We start from the raw sequence: 22,105 nt of genomic DNA on the forward strand, positions 1-22,105 counted from the left end.
AAGGAAGGGAAGGAAGGGAGGAAGAAGGAAGGAAAGGAAGGAAGGAGGGAGGGAGGAAGGAAGGAAGGAAGGAAGGAAGGAAAGGAAGGAGGGAGGAAGGAAGGAAGGAAGGAAAGGAGGGAGGAAGGGAAGGAAGAAGGAAAGGAAGGAAGAAAGGAAGGACAGATGAAGGAAGAAAGAAAGGACAGAAGGAGGGAACATTTACCCTCATTTACCCTAACAGCTGAACTTAGATCTGAGGAAGGAAGTAAGGAAGGAGGGAAGGACAGATGAAGGAAGGAGGGAGGAAGGAAGGAAGGAAGGTAGGATGGAAAGGAGGGAAGGAGGAAGAAGGAAGGAAAGGAAGGGAAGGAAGGAGGAAGAAGGAAGGAAAGGAAGGAGGGAGGAAGGAAGGAAGAAGAAAGGAAGGAGGGAGGAAGGAAGGAAAGGAAGGAGGGAGGAAGGGAAGGAAGAAGGAAAGGAAGGAAGAAAGAAGGACAGATGAAGGAGAAAGAAGGACAGAAGGAGGGAACATTTACCCTAACAGCTGAACTTAGATCTGAGGAAAGAAGTAAGGAAGGAGGGAAGGACAGATGAAGGAAGGAGGGAGGGAGGAAGGAAGGAAGGAAGGTAGGATGGAAAGGAGGGAAGGGAGGAAGAAGGAAGGAAAGGAGGAAGGAAGGGAAGGAAGGGAGGAAGAAGGAAGGAAAGGAAGGAGGAGGAAGGAAGGAGGGAGGAAGGAAGGAAGGAAGGGAAGGAGGGAGGGAAGGAAGAAGGAAAGGAGGGAGGAAGGGAAGGAAGAAGGAAAGAAGAAGAAAGAAGGACAGATGAAGGAAGGATGGAAGGAAAGGAAGGAAGAAAGAAAGGAAGGACAGATGAAGGAAGGAAGAAAGGACAGAAGGGAGGGAACATTTACCTAACAGCTGAACTTAGATCTGAGGAAGGAAGTAAGGAAGGAGGGAAGGACAGATGAAGGAAGGAGGGAGGGAGGAAGGAAGGAAGGAGGTAGGATGGAAAGGAGGGAAGGGAGGAAGAAGGAAGGAAAGGAGGAAGGAAGGAAGGAAGGGAGGAAGAAGGAAGGAAAGGAAGGAGGGAGGAAGGAAGGAGGGAGGAAGGAAGGAAGGAAGGGAAGGAGGGAGGAAGGAAGGAAGGAAAGGAGGGAGGAAGGGAAGGAAGAAGAAAGGAAGAAGAAAGAAGGACAGATGAAGGAAGAAAGAAAGGACAGAAGGAGGGAACATTTACCCTAACAGCTGAACTTAGATCTGAGGAAGGAAGTAAGGAAGGAGGGAAGGACAGATGAAGGAAGGATGGAAGGAAGGAAGGACAGAGGAAGGAAGGATGGAAGGAAGGAAGGACAGAGGAAGGACCCGGGAGGACAACAGGAAGGTTAAAGAGTCTGTATCTCCTGGTGCACGTTGCCTGTTTAAGGGTTAAGCCGCAGGATTTAAACAAAACCAAGGACAAAATGATCCTTTGTGTGGTCTTGTTTATGTTCCCATCACACCCCAAGGCCATGGAAATGTGGCTAAATAGTGTTGAGACATAATTTGTGCTTGTCTGAGTCATCCTGATGTTCTCTGTAATGTTCTGTTGTATAACGTTTGATGCTTTTATTGTTGAAGTGGTAGTTTGAGAGATTATATGAGATATACTTATTCCTTAAACAGACAACGTGCACAGGAGATACAGACTCTTTAACCTTCCTGTTGTCCTCCCGGGTCCTTCCTTCCTTTCCTTAATCTGTCCTACCCTCCTCTGTCCTTCCTTCCTTCCTTCCTCTGTCCTTCCTTCCTTCCTTCATCTGTCCTTCCCTCCTTCCTTACTTCCTTCCTCAGATCTTAGTTCAGCTGTTAGGGTAAATGTTCCCTCCTTCTGTCCTTTCTTCCTTCCTTCATCTGTCCTTCCTCTGTCCTTCCTTTCCTTCTTCCTTCCCTTCCTCCCTCCTTTCCTTCCATCTTCCCTCCTTTCCTTCCTACCTTCCTTCCTTCCTCCCTCCTTCCTTTCCTTCCTACCTTCCTTCCTTCCTCCCTCCTTCCTTTCCTTCCTTCTTCCTCCCTTCCTTCCCTTCCTTCCTCCTTTCCTTCCTTCTTCCTTCCTCCTTTCCTTCCATCTTCCCTCCTTTCCTTCCTACCTTCCTTCCTTCCTCCTTCCTCCTTTCCTTCCTTCTTCCTTCCTTTCCTTCCTTCCTTCCTTCCTCCTTTCCTTCCTTCTTCCTTCCTCCTTTCCTTCCTTCCTCCTTCCTCCTTTCCTTCCTTCCTTCTTTCCTTCCTTCCTTACTTACTTTAGGTGCAAATGACATAACTAGCAAGGCCTGTTTAAGGGTTATTCATTATTCAGTGTATTATCTACAGTAGATGGTGGTTGGCACAGCACCAGTCTGGAGTTTGGAGAAGCAGGCAGCAGCAAAATGTATTTTAGCCACTTAAAGGACCACCTTAAAAAAAATCAATATCAGTTTAAGTGTACACTATATTTAGAATATTTGCTTTCTTTCTGCCAGACAGACCTTTGGCTCTACATTTAGTCAACTGTTGAACTTCTGTATTCCTATGTATAAACACCCCTGTGCGGCGGATTGTATAATGCAGCAGATCAGCAGACCCCCTCCTTTCCTTCCTTCCTTTCCTTCCTCCCTTCCCACTTTCCTCTGTCCTTCTTTCCTTCCTTGCTCCCTTCCTCTTTTACTGTCTCCCTCCTTTCCGTCTTTCCTCCGTCCTTTCCTTCCTTCCTCCTTCCTCCCTTCCTCACCCCCTCCTTTCCTTCCTTCCTTTCCTTCCTCCCTTCCCACTTTCCTCTGTCCTTCTTTCCTTCCTTGCTCCCTCCCTCTTTTACTGTCTCCCTCCTTCCTTCTTTCCTCTGTCCTTCCTTCTTTCCTTTCCTCCCGTTCTTCCTCTCTCATTTCCTTCCTTCTTCCTCCCTTCATCCCTGCTTTCCTTCCTTCCCTCCTTTCCTCCCTCCTTTCCTTCCTTCTTACTTACTTCATTTCTTCCTTCCTCCCTCCCTCCTTCCTTTCCTTCCTTCTTCCTCCCTTCCTTCCTTGACTCGAGGACAACAGGAGGGTTAAAGCCATCTCGGTTCCTTGGGGGGGTCGGGGTGGGGGGGTGGGGGGGGTGTTTAATTGACTTAATGTGGACGTACTCTCAGTGAATGTCCTGAGTGGCTTCATCCAGTTGTGGTCGTTGCGATGCCTCATGCAACTGATTATGATGTTAAAACCTTCTAACAGACGCCATGCAGCACATCAGTGACCCGTCTGGAGATTCAACCATTCAAATTAAAATGAGCCACTTTTAACTTGACGATGCCAAAAACAACAGGAAGGGTCATGAGGAGGCTCCTTTGTTCCTGAAAGCCTCTTCATAGCATACCACACTGTAATTCAGGGTGTGTTCTTTTCAATTATCTGAGCCCAAAGTTATGAAAGCTTGGATGGGATCTCTTTATCTTTATGATTTTTAGCATATCAGTAACATAGATGATGATAGGACAGAGATGGTGTTACAATCTCTGACTCCTCTGCAAGGTATTACTGCATTCATTAGCTCCTATCTGAGCTCTTTAGTACAATCTAATATAAAAAAAAAATGGACTGCAATAACACAAGCTTGCTAAATTTAGCCGACGGACTAGCAGATGGGTTTCGATTTCCCACCCGCCACCCAATTTCCACACTATTCTGAAAGTAATCAAAAAATTTGAAAAGAAAATCGCTGCCACGGCTGCATGTTGTTAAACCAGCCAGTAGCATCCCTAAATAGCAGTGTCATTCCTCTTTCATTAAGGAAGTAATCAATTCATTTCTAACGCTGAATGTGTTGGTGATTACTCAGAATGAGGTTATTATGTTTTACACAGGGACATTTATCTCAGTATATATATTTACTGTCTATTACCTGTTAATTTTAACGCTTCATTAGGGAGATAGAGGCTATGGTTACCTGTCAATCAACATGTAGATGCTGAGAAGAGAGGTTTGAAATAGCCCCGAGGCTGTTTATTCCTTTCTTTATTTCTTTTTTTTTTTTTTTTTACTAAAGCAGACAGTCTTAATTTGCTCCAGGGACATTTTATCATAATATGAGAATGATATTGCAACTTGGAGCTTGGAGCTTGGAGCTGAACCTCTCTGTGGTCTTCTGCCAGACACTGATCCGAGCTGCTCTGTAGGAGAGCAAAAGGCCTGTTTGTAAACCAGTTAATGACCCGGGATCGTAAAGAGAAAAAGGGCCTTTTTTTGTTTTAAAAGATTTTTTAAGACATTTCTGGTTTACTAGAAGCAGTCCTGTTTATGAGTTGAGATCATAAACTGGATTCAAGTCTCTAATTTGTTGACAGCAAGTGAGTCGCTGGCTAGTGTAACCTGCTGCCTCACCAGGACTCCCTTTACTGTCTGTTTATATCTCAACTATTTGTATTTGTGTCCTTTATCCCTTTGCTATGACTCATGTCTTCATACATTTAACATGTTTACTTTGCAGAACTGCAGGTTTTAAAAGCTCATTATGTCAGAGAGGTTTATTTCTGGACATTTTCTTCACATAGATCAGGGGAGTCAAACTCATTTTCATTCAAGGGCCACATACAGAACAATTTGATCTCATGTGGGCCGGATCATTAAAAGGAAGGAAGGAGGAGAATACAGGAAGGAAAGTTGGAAGATAAGAGAAGACAAGAAGGAAGGAAGGAAGGAAGGAATGAAGGAAAGGAAGACAGATGGAAGGAAGGGAGCAAGTACAGATGGAAGGAAGACAAGAGAAGACAAGAAGGAAGTAAAAGAAGGAAGGAAAGAAGGAAGGAAGGGAAGACAGATGGAAGGAAGGAAGGAAGGAAGGAAAGGAGCAAGAAAGGGAGGAAGGAAAGGAGCGAGGACAGATGGAAGGAAGAAAAGAGAAGACAAGAAGGAAGGAAGGAAGGAAAAGAGGAAGATGAAAAGTGGGCCAGATTGGACCTCTTGGCGGGCCGGTTCTGGCCCACGGGCCGCATGTTTGACACCCCTGACATAGATGTAAAGAAATGTGAACATCACTTCTTATTTTAAGTTTAATTTTTCCGCTACAGGAACTCAAAAATAGTACCTTCCTCATCTGGGGTTAAACTCATAGTTACATTACTATATACATCTTTGCATTTATTCATTACTTCCATTAAAATATCAGTAAATACAAAGAATATGGAAGCTCTGTCAAATATGTGTTATTTTTCTGGGGTCCTGAAGACCCTGGGACTTCTATAACAGCCCAAATAACTAAAACCTATCTTTGTTTTATCCCTTTGACTTTTAAAATACATCAAAAACTAGGGCTGTAACTAAAGAGTATTTTCATTATCAATGAATTGGTTGAATATTTTCATGATTAGTTGATTTATTGTACGTCAGAATATGCTGAAAAATGCTTGTTTTAATTTCCAATAGTCAAAAGTAACTTCTAAATAAATCTTTTTTTATTTGACCAACAGTCCCAAATCCAAAGACAGTCACTTTTCTATAATGTACGACAAAGACGGCATAAAATCTTAATTTATAAGTAGCTAAAGTCAGCATTTATTTGGAGTTTTTGCTTAAAAATGAACTAAAACGATAGGTGTAAAAATAGTTAATAGTCAAATAATTTGCCTTGCCTAATTTATTAGTCTACTAATTGTTGCAGATCTATACAAACCAGCACAAGACTCACACAATGACAAAAGTAAAAGTATTATACAGCCGTGGAGTCTGAGATTCAACACAACCAGAATATAAAAGCCAATGTCACCAAAACACCAGAGCGACCCATTATATGACTAACTTCTTTACATGTGATGCAGAAGCAACGTTTAGTTCCTGATTCATGTAATAATGAGATTATTGGACAATAAATGGCACAATTTCTTGTTTCTCAAAGGATCCCAACAAGAGTCCCCAACTATTGTCCCTCCATGCCATCCCATTGTCTAAACCAGGGGTGTCAAACATGAGGTCCGTGGGCCAGAACCGGCCCGCCGAGGGGTCCAATTCGGCCCACTTTCCTTCCTGTCTTTTTTTCCTTCCTTCCCTCCATTTGTCCTTCCTTCATTCCTTCCTCCCTTTCATCTTTCCTTCCTGTCCTTTTTTCCAACCTTTCCATTCATTTCTTTCTTCCCTCCTCACTTTTATTCTTTCCTTCCTTCCACCTGTCTTTCCTTCCCACCTTCCTTCCTTCTTTCCTTTTTTTTAATGGTCCGGCCCACATGAGATCAAATTGGGCTGTTTGTGGCCCTTGAATGAAAATGAGTTTGACACCTCTGGTCTAAACTGTCACAGGGGGCGTTGCCATTAGATAGCTTTAAGAAGTGGAAGAACAACTTTTTAACGCCCCCCCCCCCCCCCCAGGTCAGTTTTCATTACCCCTCACCCTTTGGATACGCCCTGGTTAAATATCCCCACCCACTCTGCCAGCGGGCCCCTTGTATATAAGCAGTAGCACCCAACAACCCTAACCCAACCTGACTGGAACCTCGAGTTTGACCGTGAGAGTTGAACAATGGCGGCCTCCAACGTTGTCAGATACCTCTTCTTCTCCTTCAACCTTTTGTTTTTTGTGGGTGGAAGTATTACTCTTGGTTTATCTGTACACGCCAGAAACAACAAACTCGACTACCAGATCAGCGATGACGCTCTCCCAGCTGTGAACCTCCTGATACTCATCTCTGCCGTAACTCTCATGTTTGGCTTCCTCGGCTGCTGCGGAGCGATCCGAAACAACCGTTGCCTGCTGGCCGTCTTCTTCTTCACGGGCTTGTTCTTAATGTTTCTCATGATGTTAGCCGTGGGTATTCTGGGAGCCTTATCAAGCACTGTAACTGCTCAGGAGGTGGTGACGGAAAGCTTACAGCAGCTGTTACCGCTAAGCCAACAGCCAAAGGCAATCCAAAGTATACGCTACAGCAGGGGTGTCAAACATGCGGCCCGTGGGCCAGATCCGGCCCGCCGAGGGGTCCAATCCGGCCCACTTTCCTTCCTGTGTTCTTTTCCTTCCTACCTTCCTTTATCCTTTCTTCGTTCCTTCCTTCCTTCCATCTGTCCTTCCTACCTTCCTTCCTTCCTTTCATTTGTCCTTCCTTCCTTCCTTCCTTCCATCTGTCCTTCCTACCTTCCTTCCTTCCATCTGTCCTTCCTTCCTTCCTTCCTTCCATCTGTCCTTCCTACCTTCCTTCCTTTCTTTCTTCCATCTGTCCTTCCTACCTTCCTTCCATCTGTCCTTCCTACCTTCCTTCCTCCTTTTATTCCTTCTGTCCTTCCTCTCTTTCTTCCTTCCTTCTTTCCTTCCATCTGTCTTTCCTACCATTCTTCCCTCCTTCCTTCCCTTCTTATTTCCTACCTTTCTTCCCTCCTTCCTTTTGCCTGTCTTTCCTTCCTTCCCTTCTTATTTCCTTATTTCCTTCCTTCCTTCTTTCCTTCCATCTCTTTAATGATCCGGCCCACATGAGATCAGATTGGTCTGTATGTGGCCCTTGAATGAAGATGAAGATGACGTGGGGGTGGATCAAGTATCAAACGCTCTCATGGGGGTTGTGTTGGCCTTCGGCATTTTGTTGATGCTGGGAATGATTTTCTCGTTGTTCCTGATTTGTCAATTCCAGAGAAGTAATAGTAGTATTATCTGAGATACGAAGCCTCGAGGCTCACATATGTACAGACCAATATGTTTAAGTTTATTCCATCTTTTCTGGGTTTTGTCTAAATGTTGAAATGTTTCCACCCTTTCCTTTCTCCCTTCCCTCTTTCCTCTGTCCTTCTTTCCTTCCTTGCTCCCTTCCTCTTTTACTGTCTCCCTCCTTTCCGTCTTTCCTCCGTCCTTTCCTTCCTTCCTCCTTCCTTCCTTTCCTTCCTCCCTTCCCACTTTCCTCTGTCCTTCTTTCCTTCCTTGCTCCCTTCCTCTTTTACTGTCTCCCTCCTTTCCGTCTTTCCTCTGTCCTTTCCTTCCTTCCTCCTTCCTCCCCTCCTCACCCCCTCCTTTCCTTCCTCCCTTCCCACTTTCCTCTGTCCATCTTTCCTTCCTCGCTCCCTTCCTCTTTTACTGTCTCCCTCCTTTCCGTCTTTCCTCCGTCCTTTCCTTCCTTCCTCCTTCCTCCCTTCCTCACCCCCTCCTTTCCTTCCTCCCTTCCCACTTTCCTCTGTCCTTCTTTCCTTCCTTGCTCCCTTCCTCTTTTACTGTCTCCCTCCTTTCCGTCTTTCCTCCGTCCTTTCCTTCCTTCCTCCTTCCTCCCTTCCTCACCCCCTCCTCACCCCCTCCTTTCCTTCCTTCCTTTCCTTCCTCCCTTCCCACTTTCCTCTGTCCTTCTTTCCTTCCTTGCTCCCTTCCTCTTTTACTATCTCCCTCCTTTCCGTCTTTCCTCCGTCCTTTCCTTCCTTCCTCCTTCCTCCCCTCCTTTCCTTCCTTCCTTTCCTTCCTCCCTTCCCACTTTCCTCTGTCCTTCTTTCCTTCCTTGCTCCCTTCCTCTTTTCCTGTCTCCCTCCTTCTGTCTTTCCTCCGTCCTTTCCTTCCTTCCTCCTTCCTCCCTTCCTCACCCCCTCCTTTCCTTCCTCCCTTCCCACTTTCCTCTGTCCTTCTTTCCTTCCTTGCTCCCTTCCTCTTTTACTGTCTCCCTCCTTCCTTCTTTCCTCTGTCCTTCCTTCTTTCCTTTCTTCCCTTTCTTCCTCTCTCCTTTCCTTCCTTCCTTTCCTTCCTCCCTTCCCACTTTCCTCTGTCCTTCTTTCCTGCCTTGCTCCCATCCTCTTTTCCTGTCTCCCTCCTTCCTTTTTTCCTCTGTCCTTCCTTCTTTCCTTTCTTCCCTTTCTTCCTCTCTCCTTTCCTTCCTTCTTCCTCCCTTTATACCTGCTTTCCTTCCTTCCCTCCTTCCTTCATCCTTTCCTCCCTCCTTTCCTTCCTTCTTACTTCCTTCCTTCCTTCCACCAAGTTTAGATTTTTACTGCATATTACAAGTTGTTTTTTTTTAAAACAATGAAACTCTTGTCGTCTGTTGTCTCTTTGTGGAAAATACAAAGCTGTGGAACATATCAGAATTTCTCATTTTAGCATCAGACATTTATTCTTAGACATTTTCTCACACTTCAACACTTTCCCCACTTCTGAAACAAACCCAACAGCAACAATCTGGGCGAGAAGTCTTTTATTTTGATCCGACTTTACTGATGAAAAAATAAATATATAAAAAACAACAACAGCAACCAGGTGCTGGCTGCAGGCTGGTGTCAAGAAGGAAATACATTATAATAAAAATGTGTTTGTTTCTGTGGTTCAGACATGAATCTGACTCACATCATGAACTCAGACTGAGATGTGACTCCTTCTCATGACACCTGATCTTGACACCTCCACAGACTCCGAGGCTCCTTCACAGTTGTTACGGCTTGAAACAGCTTTTCTTGGGGGTTGTGATCATTTGATGGGGTCTTAACCCTTAAACAGACAGCGTGCACCAGGAGATACAGACTCTTTAACCTTCTTGTTGTCCTCCCGGGTCCTTCCTCTGTCCTTCCTTCCTTCCTTCCTTCATCTGTCCTTCCTTCCTTCCTTCCTTCCTTCCTTCCTTCCTTCCATCCTCAGATCTTAGTTCAGCTGTTAGGGTAAATGTTCCCTCCTTCTGTCCTTTCTTCCTTCCTTCATCTGTCCTTCCTTTCTTTCTATCCTTCCTTCATCTGTCCTTCCTTTCTTTCTTCCTCCCTCCCTCCCTTCCTTCCTTCCTCCCTCCTTTCCTTCCTTCTTCCCTCTTTTCCTTCCTTCCTTCCTTCCTCGCTCCTTCCTTTCCTTCCTTCCTCCCTCCTTTCCTTCCTTCTTCCTCCCTCCTTCCTTTCCTTCCTACTTCCTCCCTTCCTTTCCTTCCTCCCTCCTTTCCTTCCTTCTTCCCTCTTTTCCTTCCTACCTTCCTTCCTTCCTTCCTCGCTCCTTCCTTTCCTTTCTTCTTCCCTCTTTTCCTTCCTACCTTCCTTCCTTCCTTCCTCGCTCCTTCCTTCTTCCTCCCTTGCTTCCCTTCCTTCCTCCTTTCCTTCCTTCTTCCCTCCTTTCCTTCCTTCTTCCCTCCTTTCCTTCCTTCCTTACTTACTTGAGGTGCAAATGACATAACTAGTAAGGCCTGTTTAAGGGTTAACTGAACCACAGGAATGTGGATGGGTGAGTTTTTGCATGTGTGAAGCAGCGAGTTACGAAACAACTGGAAAAATCTGCAACTCATTACCATTAAAAGATGAATTACCACCTAAAACCTGCATTAGTTTACGCTTTGATTTAAATTATCTGCGGACCTTGAAGACACTGTCCTTCTATAATTTGCATCCTCATCGTACTGCTGGTGGCACAAACTTGATATACAGTATAGTTGGTTGTGAATCTGGGTCATAAAGATTTATAGCCAGTCTAAAAATGGTGCTTAAACTCAGAACTGCAAATAAAAGTGGGAGACAACTTCAGCTTCATAAATAAAAAAAAAACAAGAAAAAGAAGCAAACTATCCCACAACTAAAAAACATGACATCATTATACCAGCGTTGGCCTCGTGAGATATCTTTATTTGATATCAAATTAGGAAACCGTTGTTGGAAGCCAAATGTGAGTATAAAACATAAACAGCTGTAGTAGTAGTAAACTCTCCTCTGATCTTTGGGTTCGGACTGACCCTCACCACCAGGGATGGCCTGTTGTTAGTGGAAGAAATTCAGTCATACTCTTAATTTAAATCACGTTGACTTTAATGAATTATGAATTCAGAACAGCGTGTTCCTGACCCCCCCCCTCACCCCCCCCCCTTGTCTTGATACCTAAAATGTGACCCTTTCCCCCTCTCATTTTCAGCCAAGCAAAAGACAATTTGATTTCATAATTGAATTTTCAAACATGTGATATTTCAGGTCCCCCCCCCCCACACACACACAGAATTTCCAGATTTCTGGACAGAGCTTTCGTTCATTTGAGCACAAGTCAAGTTTATATTTGTTTTCTTCCCTTCTTTGGTTCCTTCATGCTCTCCTGCCTGTTCACAGACAAATACATAGAGTTTAAAACATAAAAGAGAGGATGCTGTATAGATCATGTAATACTAAAATAAGACAATTGCTGATTATGATGGCATGTAACTCACATTTATATCAATTATAAGATACACAGTTGTAATAATCTGATAAATAGTGAACCACTGCAATGTGAAGATGAATAACAGCAAATACTTAATACTCATTGACTTATTATCTGGTGCTGGACCAAAGAACTAAATCTGACGGCTTGAGGCCTGATGCTATTGTGCTCTGTGGGCTCCATTTATATGTTTATGGATCTTTTGTAATAATAATAATAATAATGATAATAAGCTTTATTTATACAGCAACTTTCAACAAATGGCTTACTTCACAAACATAAACAGAGAAATACACAATTCAGTTATGCATCAAAATCATTTCACTACAATCAAGAAATAAAGAAAGATAAAAGACAATGAATAATTTAATGTGAAGGACAAAATAAAACTCATTAGTTGATAGCCAAGAGAGTTTTAAAAGTATACGCTTCTCCATCTGAGTTTGCAATAGTATATAACCTCAACTATACTTTTATCATCTCTTGCTTGCCACTAACCTTTTTGGACTATTTTTGGACAGATTGATTGTCCACAGCGTCTCCATCTGAGTTTAACAGTCTTAAAGTTTATAACGTCATTTATACTTCACTATAGTCATTGTGTACCAGGATGGAATATAAGATCTCCTTCCAATAGGTGACCTGGGCCGAGTCAAGGAAGGAAGGAAGGAAGGAAGGAAGGATGGAAGGATGGAAGGGAGGAAGGAAAGAAGGAAGGAGAAAGGAAAGAAGGAAGGAGGAAGGCAGAGAGGACAGGAAAGAAGGTAGGGAGGAAGGAAAATAAGGACGAAGGAAAGAAGGAAGGAAAGGAGCATGGAAGGAAGGAAGGAAAGGAGGGGGGAAGGCAGGGAGGAAAGCAAAGAAGGAAGAGAGGAAGGAGAGGAAGGAAGGATGGAGGAAAGGAAAAGAGGAAGGGGGAAAGAAGGAAAAAAGGACAAAGGAAGGAAGGAAGGAAGAGTCAAAACAGACAGGGTCAATTTGACCCGGGTAGGACGACAGGAAGGTTAAGATGGCGACTACATTTTTATTTTAATCAGGAGAAGAGTAAGATGCTTGAAACGTTACTCTTGGTACTCCATTAAAACTATAAAACTACACCCACACTTCTTCTGCCTTTCACTCTTTAACAATTTGCCATTTTAGACCCTATCTCTGCAGCCAGGTTGAACATCAGCTTTGTCTGTGAGACTGTAGAAAAAAAAAAAAAAAAGAGCAAAGAGACAAAAATCAGAAATCATTTTTTTGGTTTCTATGTTTTAACTTTGTTAGCCCTGAGAGAAGAAGACCAGACAACACATTTGTTTTGGTCTTAGTGCCAGGACTAATCAAAGCCACATTTTCAGCATTTAGCATTTAGAGGCTCTCATTCAGCTTAACTTACGGCGCCCAAAGGATTGGTGCTCTGGGGGGGGGGGGGGGTGTGTGTGGAGGATATTGATGGATACACTGGGACTGTAACTGTGACCGTTCTGTTTCAACCCTGCGACTCTGGTTTGTTTGATATGTTTCCCCCCCCCCCCTCCGCCGAGCGCTCACGCAGCATCTGGAAAGAAAACAAATGATTTCCTTCCTAGTTTTAATCATGCATGTCAGACTTGGAGTTCAGGCAATTCTTCCACTTGGTTGCTCTAATGAAAGATGAATGATGGCTGTAAGTCGCATTAAACACGCATCCATCTCACCTGCGTGTCTCATGACCAAAAAAACTAAAAAGAAAAATGAATGTCTTTTTGTTTCTGGAGATGGATGAACGTTAGGAGGAAATTAATAGTTTCATGTCAGGAACAAGATGGGTGCTTTGTTTGAAAAAGTGGCACTTCATCCAAAAATGGTTTCTAAAGACGAAGGGGAAAATATTTCTGGCTCTTCAGCAGTTTTATGACCTTTGCCAACAAAATTATTGAACTATGATTTTCTGGCAATTTTATTCCCCTCATGTAATGAAGCTTCTTGTCATGTTTTATTTAACTTGGCACTTTGGTGTCAACCATTGTCAAATAAATTAGACTAATGTAAGCATGCCATGAGAGCTTTGATATGGGATCATGATCTCATTGTCTTACAATTAAAACAATCGGAGCCTTTCCAAAACAATGGACATTAATTACTGGAAATGAATAAAAGGAAAATAAAGAACAATGTTTTACTTGTGTGGTAATGCTGTTATATTACAAGGAATGGTCTCTTTGTCCCAGCAGTCTTTAGTGAATATCCCCACTGTGGCACATAAATAAAGATGCTTACAAGTGTCTTCTGGGGATGTGTGGTTGGCGTACTTATTTATTCTGAGAGGCAATTGCATCCCTCCTGATACCCTTCTTCCTGCCACAGGCGAAGTATGCGGGGAAGTGTGCAGAGGTAAACAAGGACAGCTCAAAGTCTTTGCGTATGTCCCACTTCTGTGTGCCTGGATGAATCTGTTGTGAAGGTGAATCTTTGTGTCTCTACGTGTTCGGACTTTTAACCGAATAGCCACTTCATAAATTAAACATGGAGGGTCACGCATGTATTTCTCAATCACTCAGATCCAGATATTATTATTAATAAAGACGTTAGGTTAATATGCAGAGAGAAATAAGCTGGAACAAGGACAAAGAAAGCTTATTTTATACATTAAAGTCAATGCAGAACAATAAGAAATAAGGAAGGGAGGAAGGAGGAAGGAAAGGAGGGAGGAAGAAGGAAGGGAGGAAGGACGGAAGGAGGAAGGCAGAGAGGACAGGAAAGAAGGAACAGAGGAAGGAAAGAAGGAAGGAAAGGAGCAAGGAAGGAAGGAGGGAAGGGAGTAAGAAGGAAGGAAAGGAGGAAGTAAGGATGGAAGGGAGGAAGGAAGGAAGGAAAGGAGGAAGGAAGGATTGAAGGAAGGAAGGAAGGAAGGAAGGAGGAAGGCAGAGAGGAAAAGAAAGAAGGCAGGTAGGAAAGGAAAGAAGGAGGAGAGGAAGGAAGGAAAGGAAGGGGGAAGGCAGGGAGGAAAGGAAAGAAGGAAGAGAGGAAGGAGAGGAAGGAAGGATGGAGGAAAGAAGGGAGGAAAGGAAAAGAGGAAGGGAGGAAAGAAGGAAAAAGGAAGGGAGGAAGGACTACAGCACTTACATTACTTCTTTGCTTTCCTTTTTTTTAAAGGCACCACAGTGTATTAATCATTTTGTGAAAGAAGGATTTTCTTTTCTAAAACTAGCAGAAACAAAATCAGATGTTAACATTTTTTTTTTTTGCTGTATTACAACAAGGAGTATCAACTGTCCACTGCTAATGATGTTTATTCTGTTTCACCGGCTCTGTGTTCCTTCCTCTAGTTTTCATATTTCATTTCCAGCCTCTCCTTTTTCTGTTTAGCTGTTTTTCTCATTGTTAAATCAAGTCTGGTTTTTTTTTTTGTTCCCCTCACAGAGTCAGGCTTTGGCCCACTACAAAGGGACCAAACATGCCAAGAAGCTAAAATCCCTGGATGCTCCAAAGAGTAAACTCAAAGGCTCAGTGGTCACCAAGGAAACCGCCAACCAGGAGATCGCCAAGAGCATCAACACCTCGCAGGTCCCCGACGGCACCGACAGGAAAGGTTTGTGTTTTACTGCCTGCTGCAAATGCCTACCAAATTGTTGTTTTCCACATGTAGCTGCTTTCTTTTTTTTTTTTTTTAGTATTGGACCAATAAACCTACCTTTGTTTGGGCATTTTAGATTTACTGAACACAACATGCTCACTTTAGGAGTTGGATGGACTCGCTGTTGGTTATATCAATCCTGTGTTGGCTGCCGAGTGACTCTGTGATCACATATTGAATTTTTCACACTGGGAGATCTCAACGGGACACCCAGTACCCAGTCAGACACACAAATCTTATCATCTTATTGGGCGAAAAGCTGTATTTACAACTCCGTGCTCCTGAACGTATTACTCCCCATATTGCAATCCTATAATCAGACAAGAGAGATGATATTTGACAATTCTGCAAAAACCCCAGAAGACATTTAACAGTCTCTACACTCTCTACAGTATCTGCACATAGTTACTACGCTATAATAAAAGTTCAGGAAAATCATAGATATGTCAAATAAAGTATGGTTAGAGTTAGGCTACTAAAATGCTTAGTTAAGCTTGATCTGTGAAGTGCTTTATATTCTTTATCTTATAAAGGCCCTTTATATTACAGGCCCTCAGTTCAGCCTCCGTCTGAAACAAGCCGTTAAATAAAGCATTCAGAGCAGACTGAACCCTGAATCTTGACTTGGTTTTGGATCTTTGACCATGTTTAACCCTTAAACAGGTCTTACTAGTTATGTCATTTGTACCTGAAGGAAGGAAGGAAAGGAGGAAGGAAGGAAGGAGGAAAGGAGGAAGGAAAGGAGGGAAGGGAAGGAAGGAAGGAAAGGAGGGAGGAAGGAAAGGAGGGAGGAAGGGAAGGAAGGAAAGGAGGGAATAAGGGAAGGAAGGGAGGAAGAAGGAAAGGAAGGAGGGAGGAAGAAGGATGGAAAGGAGGAAGGGAGGGGGAGAGGAAGGAAAGGAGGGAAGAAGAAGGAAGGAGGGAAGAAGGGAAGGAAGGGAGGAAGAAGGAAGGTAGGAAGGAAAGGAGGGAGGAAGGAAGGAAGGAAGGACAGATGAAGGAAGGAAGAAAGGACAGAAGGAGGGAACATTTACCCTAACAGCTGAACTTAGATCTGAGGAAGGAAGGAAGGAAGGAAGGAAGGACCCGGGAGGACAACAGGAAGGTTAAAGAGTCTGTATCTCCTGGTGCACGTTGTCTGTTTAAGGGCTAAAGAGACATCTGACATAATTATCAGGAGTTTACTGAACAGAACAAAGACTGGACCCGCAGTGCAGATCAGAAACCAAAGACAGTTTATTTAGACGAAAAAAAAAGAAACAAAATACAGCTGGAGACGACAGGGCTGGGCGAGGCGAGGCGAGGCGAGGCTGAGGGCAGGCAAATGGCCGGGTAGAGAAAAGAAACACAAAACAGGTAAGTCCAAAGCAAAGTATAATCCAAAAATCCAAAAAACTGGGCTCAAGGTTTACTAAACACAAGAGCTCAGAGCCGAGAGCGTTACCACAGTGGATGAAACAACGAACTGGTGATGAGTGGAGGAAGAGACCGGCTTATAAATGCTGTAGACGTGAAGAGCAGGAAACCAGGTTGATGAGAATCAGGTGTGCAGAGGAGGGTGGATGCAGAAGCTACCAGAAGGCCCCGCCCAGCCCTGGGGGATGCATGATACGTCCCATTTAATAAAAGGGAGAACTAAACGTGATATGATAAAAGGTCAAAGGGAAATTAGTCCTGAATTTTGACTTGCAGGGAACATTTTTACATAAATTCACTTTAAGTTTTGGATCTTTGGCCATGTTTAACCCTTTACATACTGTTCATATTCTGACTCATAATTAGTCTCTATGCTAATTCACATTCATAAATTCCCTTATCAGTCATTAATAAATGTTTGATTGAGAGAAAGCATGCTATTTATTTATGGTAAGAGGCATTCACAGTCACTATTTTATGGAAAATGTTTATAGAATATGAAGAATACAACATGTTTAAATGGTGAATTATGTACATAAAATGTGTATCAGCTGCACAAAAATGTAAAGAAAGTAGATGAAATTCATATATTATGGGTCACATTAGAGAAAATCACGCTAAGAGAAATGTGTAAAGGGTGTTTTTACAGCCCTCATTTGTCTCATTTGCCCTGAACAGTATGTAAAGGTTAACGACATCCAACATAACAGTATATAAATAACAAAATCACACAAAAAGCAGATACGTCCCATTTAATAAACGGGAGAACTTGAATTGTAAGCATAAACTGAAAGTAACATGATAAAAGGTCAAAGGGAAATTAGTCCTGAGTTTTGACTTGCAGGGAACATTTTTACATATGTTCACCTTAAGTTTTGGATCTTTAACCATGTTTAACATCAACATCCAACATCATCATAACAGTATATAAATGACAAAATAATAAAAAGCATGTTATATCCCCCTTTCATATAAAGGTTAACGGTATTTGCTCGTCTGTAACGGAGCAGAAACTCTTGTTCTCTTGCATGAAATTGAGATGTGCTGCCTTCCCATGCACCATCTCTACCTCCACACCTCCACTCCTCCACTTCCCTGTCTTCCCATGCAACATCTCTACCTCCACACCTCCACACCTCCACTTCCCTGTCTTCCCATGCACCATCTCTACCTCCACACCTCCACACCTCCACTTCCCTGCCTTCCCATGCACCATCTCTACCTCCACACCTCCACACCTCCACTTCCCTGCCTTCCCATGCACCATCTCTACCTCCACACCTCCACTTCCTCCACTTCCCTGTCTTCCCATGCACCATCTCTACCTCCACACCTCCACTTCCCTGCCTTCCCATGCACCATCTCTACCTCCACACCTCCACTTCCCTGCCTTCCCATGCACCATCTCTACCTCCACACCTCCACTTCCCTGCCTTCCCATGCACCATCTCTACCTCCACACCTCCACTTCCCTGCCTTCCCATGCACCATCTCTACCTCCACACCTCCACACCTCCACTTCCCTGCCTTCCCATGCACCATCTCTACCTCCACACCTCCACGTCCCTGCCTTCCCATGCACCATCTCTACCTCCACACCTCCACTTCCCTGCCTTCCCATGCACCATCTCTACCTCCACACCTCCACGTCCCTGCCTTCCCATGCACCATCTCTACCTCCACACCTCCACTTCCCTGCCTTCCCATGCACCATCTCTACCTCCACACCTCCACTTCCCTGCCTTCCCATGCACCATCTCTACCTCCACACCTCCACTTCCCTGCCTTCCCATGCACCATCTCTACCTCCACACCTCCACTTCCCTGCCTTCCCATGCACCATCTCTACCTCCACACCTCCACACCTCCACGTCCCTGCCTTCCCATGCACCATCCATCTCTACCTCCACACCTCCACTTCCCTGCCTTCCCATGCACCATCCATCTCTACCTCCACACCTCCACTTCCCTGCCTTCCCATGCACCATCCATCTCTACCTCCACACCTCCACCTCCCTGCCTTCCCATGCACCATCTCTACCTCCACACCTCCACTTCCCTGTCTTCCCATGCACCATCTCTACCTCCACACCTCCACTTCCCTGCCTTCCCATGCACCATCTCTACCTCCACACCTCCACACCTCCACACCTCCACGTCCCTGCCTTGCTACACAAAAGACACAATACTTAACCCTCCTGTTGTGCTCCCGGGTCAAATTGACCCCATATCTTTTGACTGTTCCTTACTTCCTTCCTCTTTTCCTCCTTCCTTCCTTCCTTCCTTCCTTCCTTCCTTCCTTCCTCATTCCTTCTTTCCTCTCCTTACTTCTTTCCTCTTTTCCTCCTTCATTACTTCCTTCCTTCCTCTTTTCCTCCCTTCCTTCTTTCCTCCTTTACTCCCTTCCTTTGTTCCTTCCTCATTTCCGTCTCTCCCCACTTCCTTCCTCCCTCTTTTCCTCCCTTCCTTCGTTCCTTCCTTATTTCCTTTTTTCCCCAATTCTTTCCTTCCTTCGTTCCTTCCTCATTTCCTTCCTTCCTTCCTTCCTTCCTTCCTTCCTTCCTTCCTTCCTTGACCTGAGCACAACAGGAGGGTTAATGCACTGGCTCTGAATGCTGGCAGTGTACATGAAAGAGTGCTGCAGAATAGTCCAGTGTGAATATAATTCCTTGGGATACTGGGCTGGTATTTTGTGTTTCCTCCATTATTCCATTTTTTAATTACATTTTCACGGGTGCACATTGTTGTACGCTGACTCCTCGCTGACTCCTCGCTGACTGTGTGTAACTTAATATTCAGCACGTCGCAGCCAGGTGGCTCTTTAAATCCCGTTATCTCGGGCCAGGTGTCAGCCTTAAAACTTTCTTATTCCTGGTGGAACTTCTGATTAACCCTTTATTGGGCAAATAATCATATTTGGTAACTTCTGTAAATATCCCAAAATATCCTTCCTTCCTTCCTTCCTTTCCCTCCTCCCTGCCTTCTTTCTTCCCTTCCTCTTTTCCTTTCTCCCTCCCTCGTTCCTTATTTCCTCCGTCCTTCCTTCTTTTCCGTCCTTCCATCTGTCTTTCCTCCCTCTTTCCTTCCTCCATCCTTCCTTCCTTCCTTTCCTTACTTCCATCTGTTCTTCCTCCTTCTTTCCTTCCTCCATCCTACCTTCCTTCCTTTCCTTACTTCCATCTGTTCTTCCTCCCTCCCTCCTTCTCTCTTTCTTTCCTCCCCCGTACCTTCCTTTCCTTCCTCCCTCCTTCCTTGCCTTCCTTCCTCCCTCTTTCCTTTCCTTCCTCCCTCTTTCCTTGCCTTCCTTCCTTCCTTCTTGCTTTACTCCCTTTCCTTCCTCCCTTTCCCTCCTCCCTGCCTTCTTTCTTCCCTTCCTCTTTTCCTTTCTCCCTCCCTCGTTCCTTATTTCCTCCGTCCTTCCTTCTTTTCCTTCCTCCATCCTTCCTTCCTTCCTTTCCTTACTTCCATCTGTTCTTCCTCCCTCCCTCCTTCTCTCTTTCTTTCCTCCCTTCCTACCTTCCTTCCTTTCCTTTCCTTCCTCCCTCTTTCCTTGCCTTGTCTCAAAGTAAACTAAACTAACTACAGCTCTAAGCACCTGACAGGAACCAGATGCAGATTTCTTCTTCTTTTTCTTTTTTTTTTTTGAGAGGATTTTATCTGCTGTGTTTCACACCGGTTCTGTGGAGGAGAACGGTTCTGGTTCTGGCAACTGAAACCAACTGCTGAGGAGCGTTGCCCTCTCTCTCTCTCTCTGTGTGTCTCCTCCACTGTAATATTTTTTAAGCTGCCTAGTGTTAAGTCATGAAATTGGCCCAATGAAAGTCTTCCTCTTCAACTGTAACAATAGAAGTTTTTTAAAGGAATTGGAAACACATTTTAGCTGCTGCAGCACTCTGGGATTAATTTTACCTCTACCCATGTCTTCTTCTTCCAATGTTCCACAACTATTTAAATGAGGAGCACATTTTCTGGAGCTCATGGTGTACCGTGACCTATTTTATCGAGTCTGACATATTCACACTTGAGGATTAAAGATTGCTCGGGGTGAAAACACAACCACTTAACAATTCAGATGCCCATCCACAAATTGTTCTGTAATTGTTCCCTCTCTCCTTACTCCTTTCCTTCCTTCTTTCCTTCCTTCCTCCTCCCTCCCTCCCTCCTTACTCCTTTCCTTCCTCCCTCTCTCCTTACTCCTTTCCTTCCTTCTTTCCTTCCTTCCTCCTCCCTCCCTCCCTCCCTCCTTACTCCTTTCCTTCCTTCCTCCTTTCCTTCCTCCCTCTCTCCTTACTCCTTTCCTTCCTTCCTTCCTTCCTTCCTTCCTTCCTCCCTCCTTGCTCCTTTCCTTCCTTCCTTCCTTCCTTTCTTCCTTCCTTCCTTCCTCCCTCCTTCCTTACTCCTTTCCTTCCTTCTATCTTTCCTTCCTTCCTCCTCCCTCCCTCCTTCCTTACTCCTTTCCTTCCTACCTCCTGTCCTTCCTTCCTTCCTACCTCCTGTCCTTCCTTCCTTCCTTCCTTTCTTTCTTTCAGCACATTTTCTGGAGCTCATGGTGTACCGTGACCTATTTTATCGAGTCTGACATATTCACACTTGAGGATTAAAGATTGCTCAGGGTGAAAACACAACCACTTAACAATTCAGATGCCCATCCACAAATTGTTCTGTGTGCCTTCGAGGGAAATGAAGGATTTGGTGATTTTGACTTTTAAATATTACAAATATTGCACTAGTCATTTAACCCTCCTGTCGTCCTCCCGGGTCAAATTGACCCCATCTCTTTTGACAGTTCTTCCTTGCTTCCTTCCTCCCTCTCTCCTTACTCCTTTCCTTCGTTCGTTCGTTCTTTCCTTCCTTCTTTCCTTCCTCCATCTCTCCTTACTCCTTTCCTTCCTTCCTCCTTTCCTTCCTTCCTCCTCCCTCCCTCCCTCCTTACTCCTTTCCTTCCTTCCTCCTCCCTCCCTCCCTCCTTACTCCTTTCCATCCTTCCTCCTTTCCTTCCTCCCTCTCTCCTTACTCCTTTCCTTCCTTCCTTCCTTCCTTCCTTCCTCCCTCCTTGCTCCTTTCCTTCCTTCCTTCCTTCCTTCCTTCCTTCCTCCCTCCTTGCTCCTTTCCTTCCTTCCTTCCTTCCTTTCTTCCTTCCTTCCTTCCTCCCTCCTTCCTTCCTCCTTTCCTTCCTTCTATCTTTCCTTCCTTCCTCCTCCCTCCCTCCTTACTCCTTTCCTTCCTTCTTTCCTTCCTTCCTCCTCCCTCCCTCCCTCCCTCCTTACTCCTTTCCTTCCTTCCTCCTTTCCTTCCTCCCTCTCTCCTTACTCCTTTCCTTCCTTCCTTCCTTCCTTCCTTCCTTCCTTCCTTCCTTTCTTCCTTCCTTCCTTCCTCCCTCCTTCCTTACTCCTTTCCTTCCTTCTATCTTTCCTTCCTTCCTCCTCCCTCCCTCCTTCCTTACTCCTTTCCTTCCTACCTCCTGTCCTTGCTCCTTTCCTTCCTTCCTTCCTTCCTTTCTTTCTTTCCTTCCTTCCTTCCTTCCTCCCTCTTTACTCCTTTCCTTCCTTCCTTCTCTCCTTCCTCTTTTCCTTCCTTCTATCCTTCCTTGACCTGAGGACAACAGGAGGGTTAATTCTTCATTTGATTTAGAGAGAACAGAATGAGCAGTCGTAGTTAATCTGATATATTTGACCTCACACAGACCACATGGCGAGCTTATATGTTATTTTAGGGGCCTTTTTTTTTTCACCAAGCAGGAACCCGTCTCACGTCCTGCAGAATTACTTAGCTGCTACACAAATGTCAAACCATTAAGTGGAGCAATTTGCACTGAAGCTTCCCCTGAGCTAATCCATGCAGCCATTTGTCGACATTTCCCGTAAAGAGGGCTTTCAGGTGATGTAATGCACTCTCTGGCTGTCATCTTGGAGGTCCACAGATCTTTAAACGACAGTAGTGGTGAAATTTTAGATGTATTTTTAACCCAAAACCGCTAAAAAGAATGACAGTCGGGGTAGTTTTTCCTTCCTTCTTTCCTTCC

The 22,105-nt window shown here is 44.4% G+C and overlaps 1 protein-coding gene across 1 annotated transcript in view; it reads left to right on the plus strand.

Annotated features, from left to right (window-relative positions):
• The window catches only part of LOC128366142 (tetraspanin-8-like), a 5,103-nt gene extending 957 nt beyond the window's left edge, over positions 1 to 4,146 (plus strand). Inside the window, exon 2 of the mRNA XM_053326820.1 lies at positions 4,123 to 4,146. Within this exon, the coding sequence (XP_053182795.1) occupies positions 4,123 to 4,146 (24 nt within the window). The remainder of the gene's footprint in view (positions 1 to 4,122) is intronic.
• The last annotated feature ends 17,959 nt before the right edge of the window (positions 4,147 to 22,105 follow it).

Source organism: Scomber japonicus, chromosome 10, assembly GCF_027409825.1.
Source record: "Scomber japonicus isolate fScoJap1 chromosome 10, fScoJap1.pri, whole genome shotgun sequence".
Taxonomy (NCBI): domain Eukaryota; kingdom Metazoa; phylum Chordata; class Actinopteri; order Scombriformes; family Scombridae; genus Scomber; species Scomber japonicus.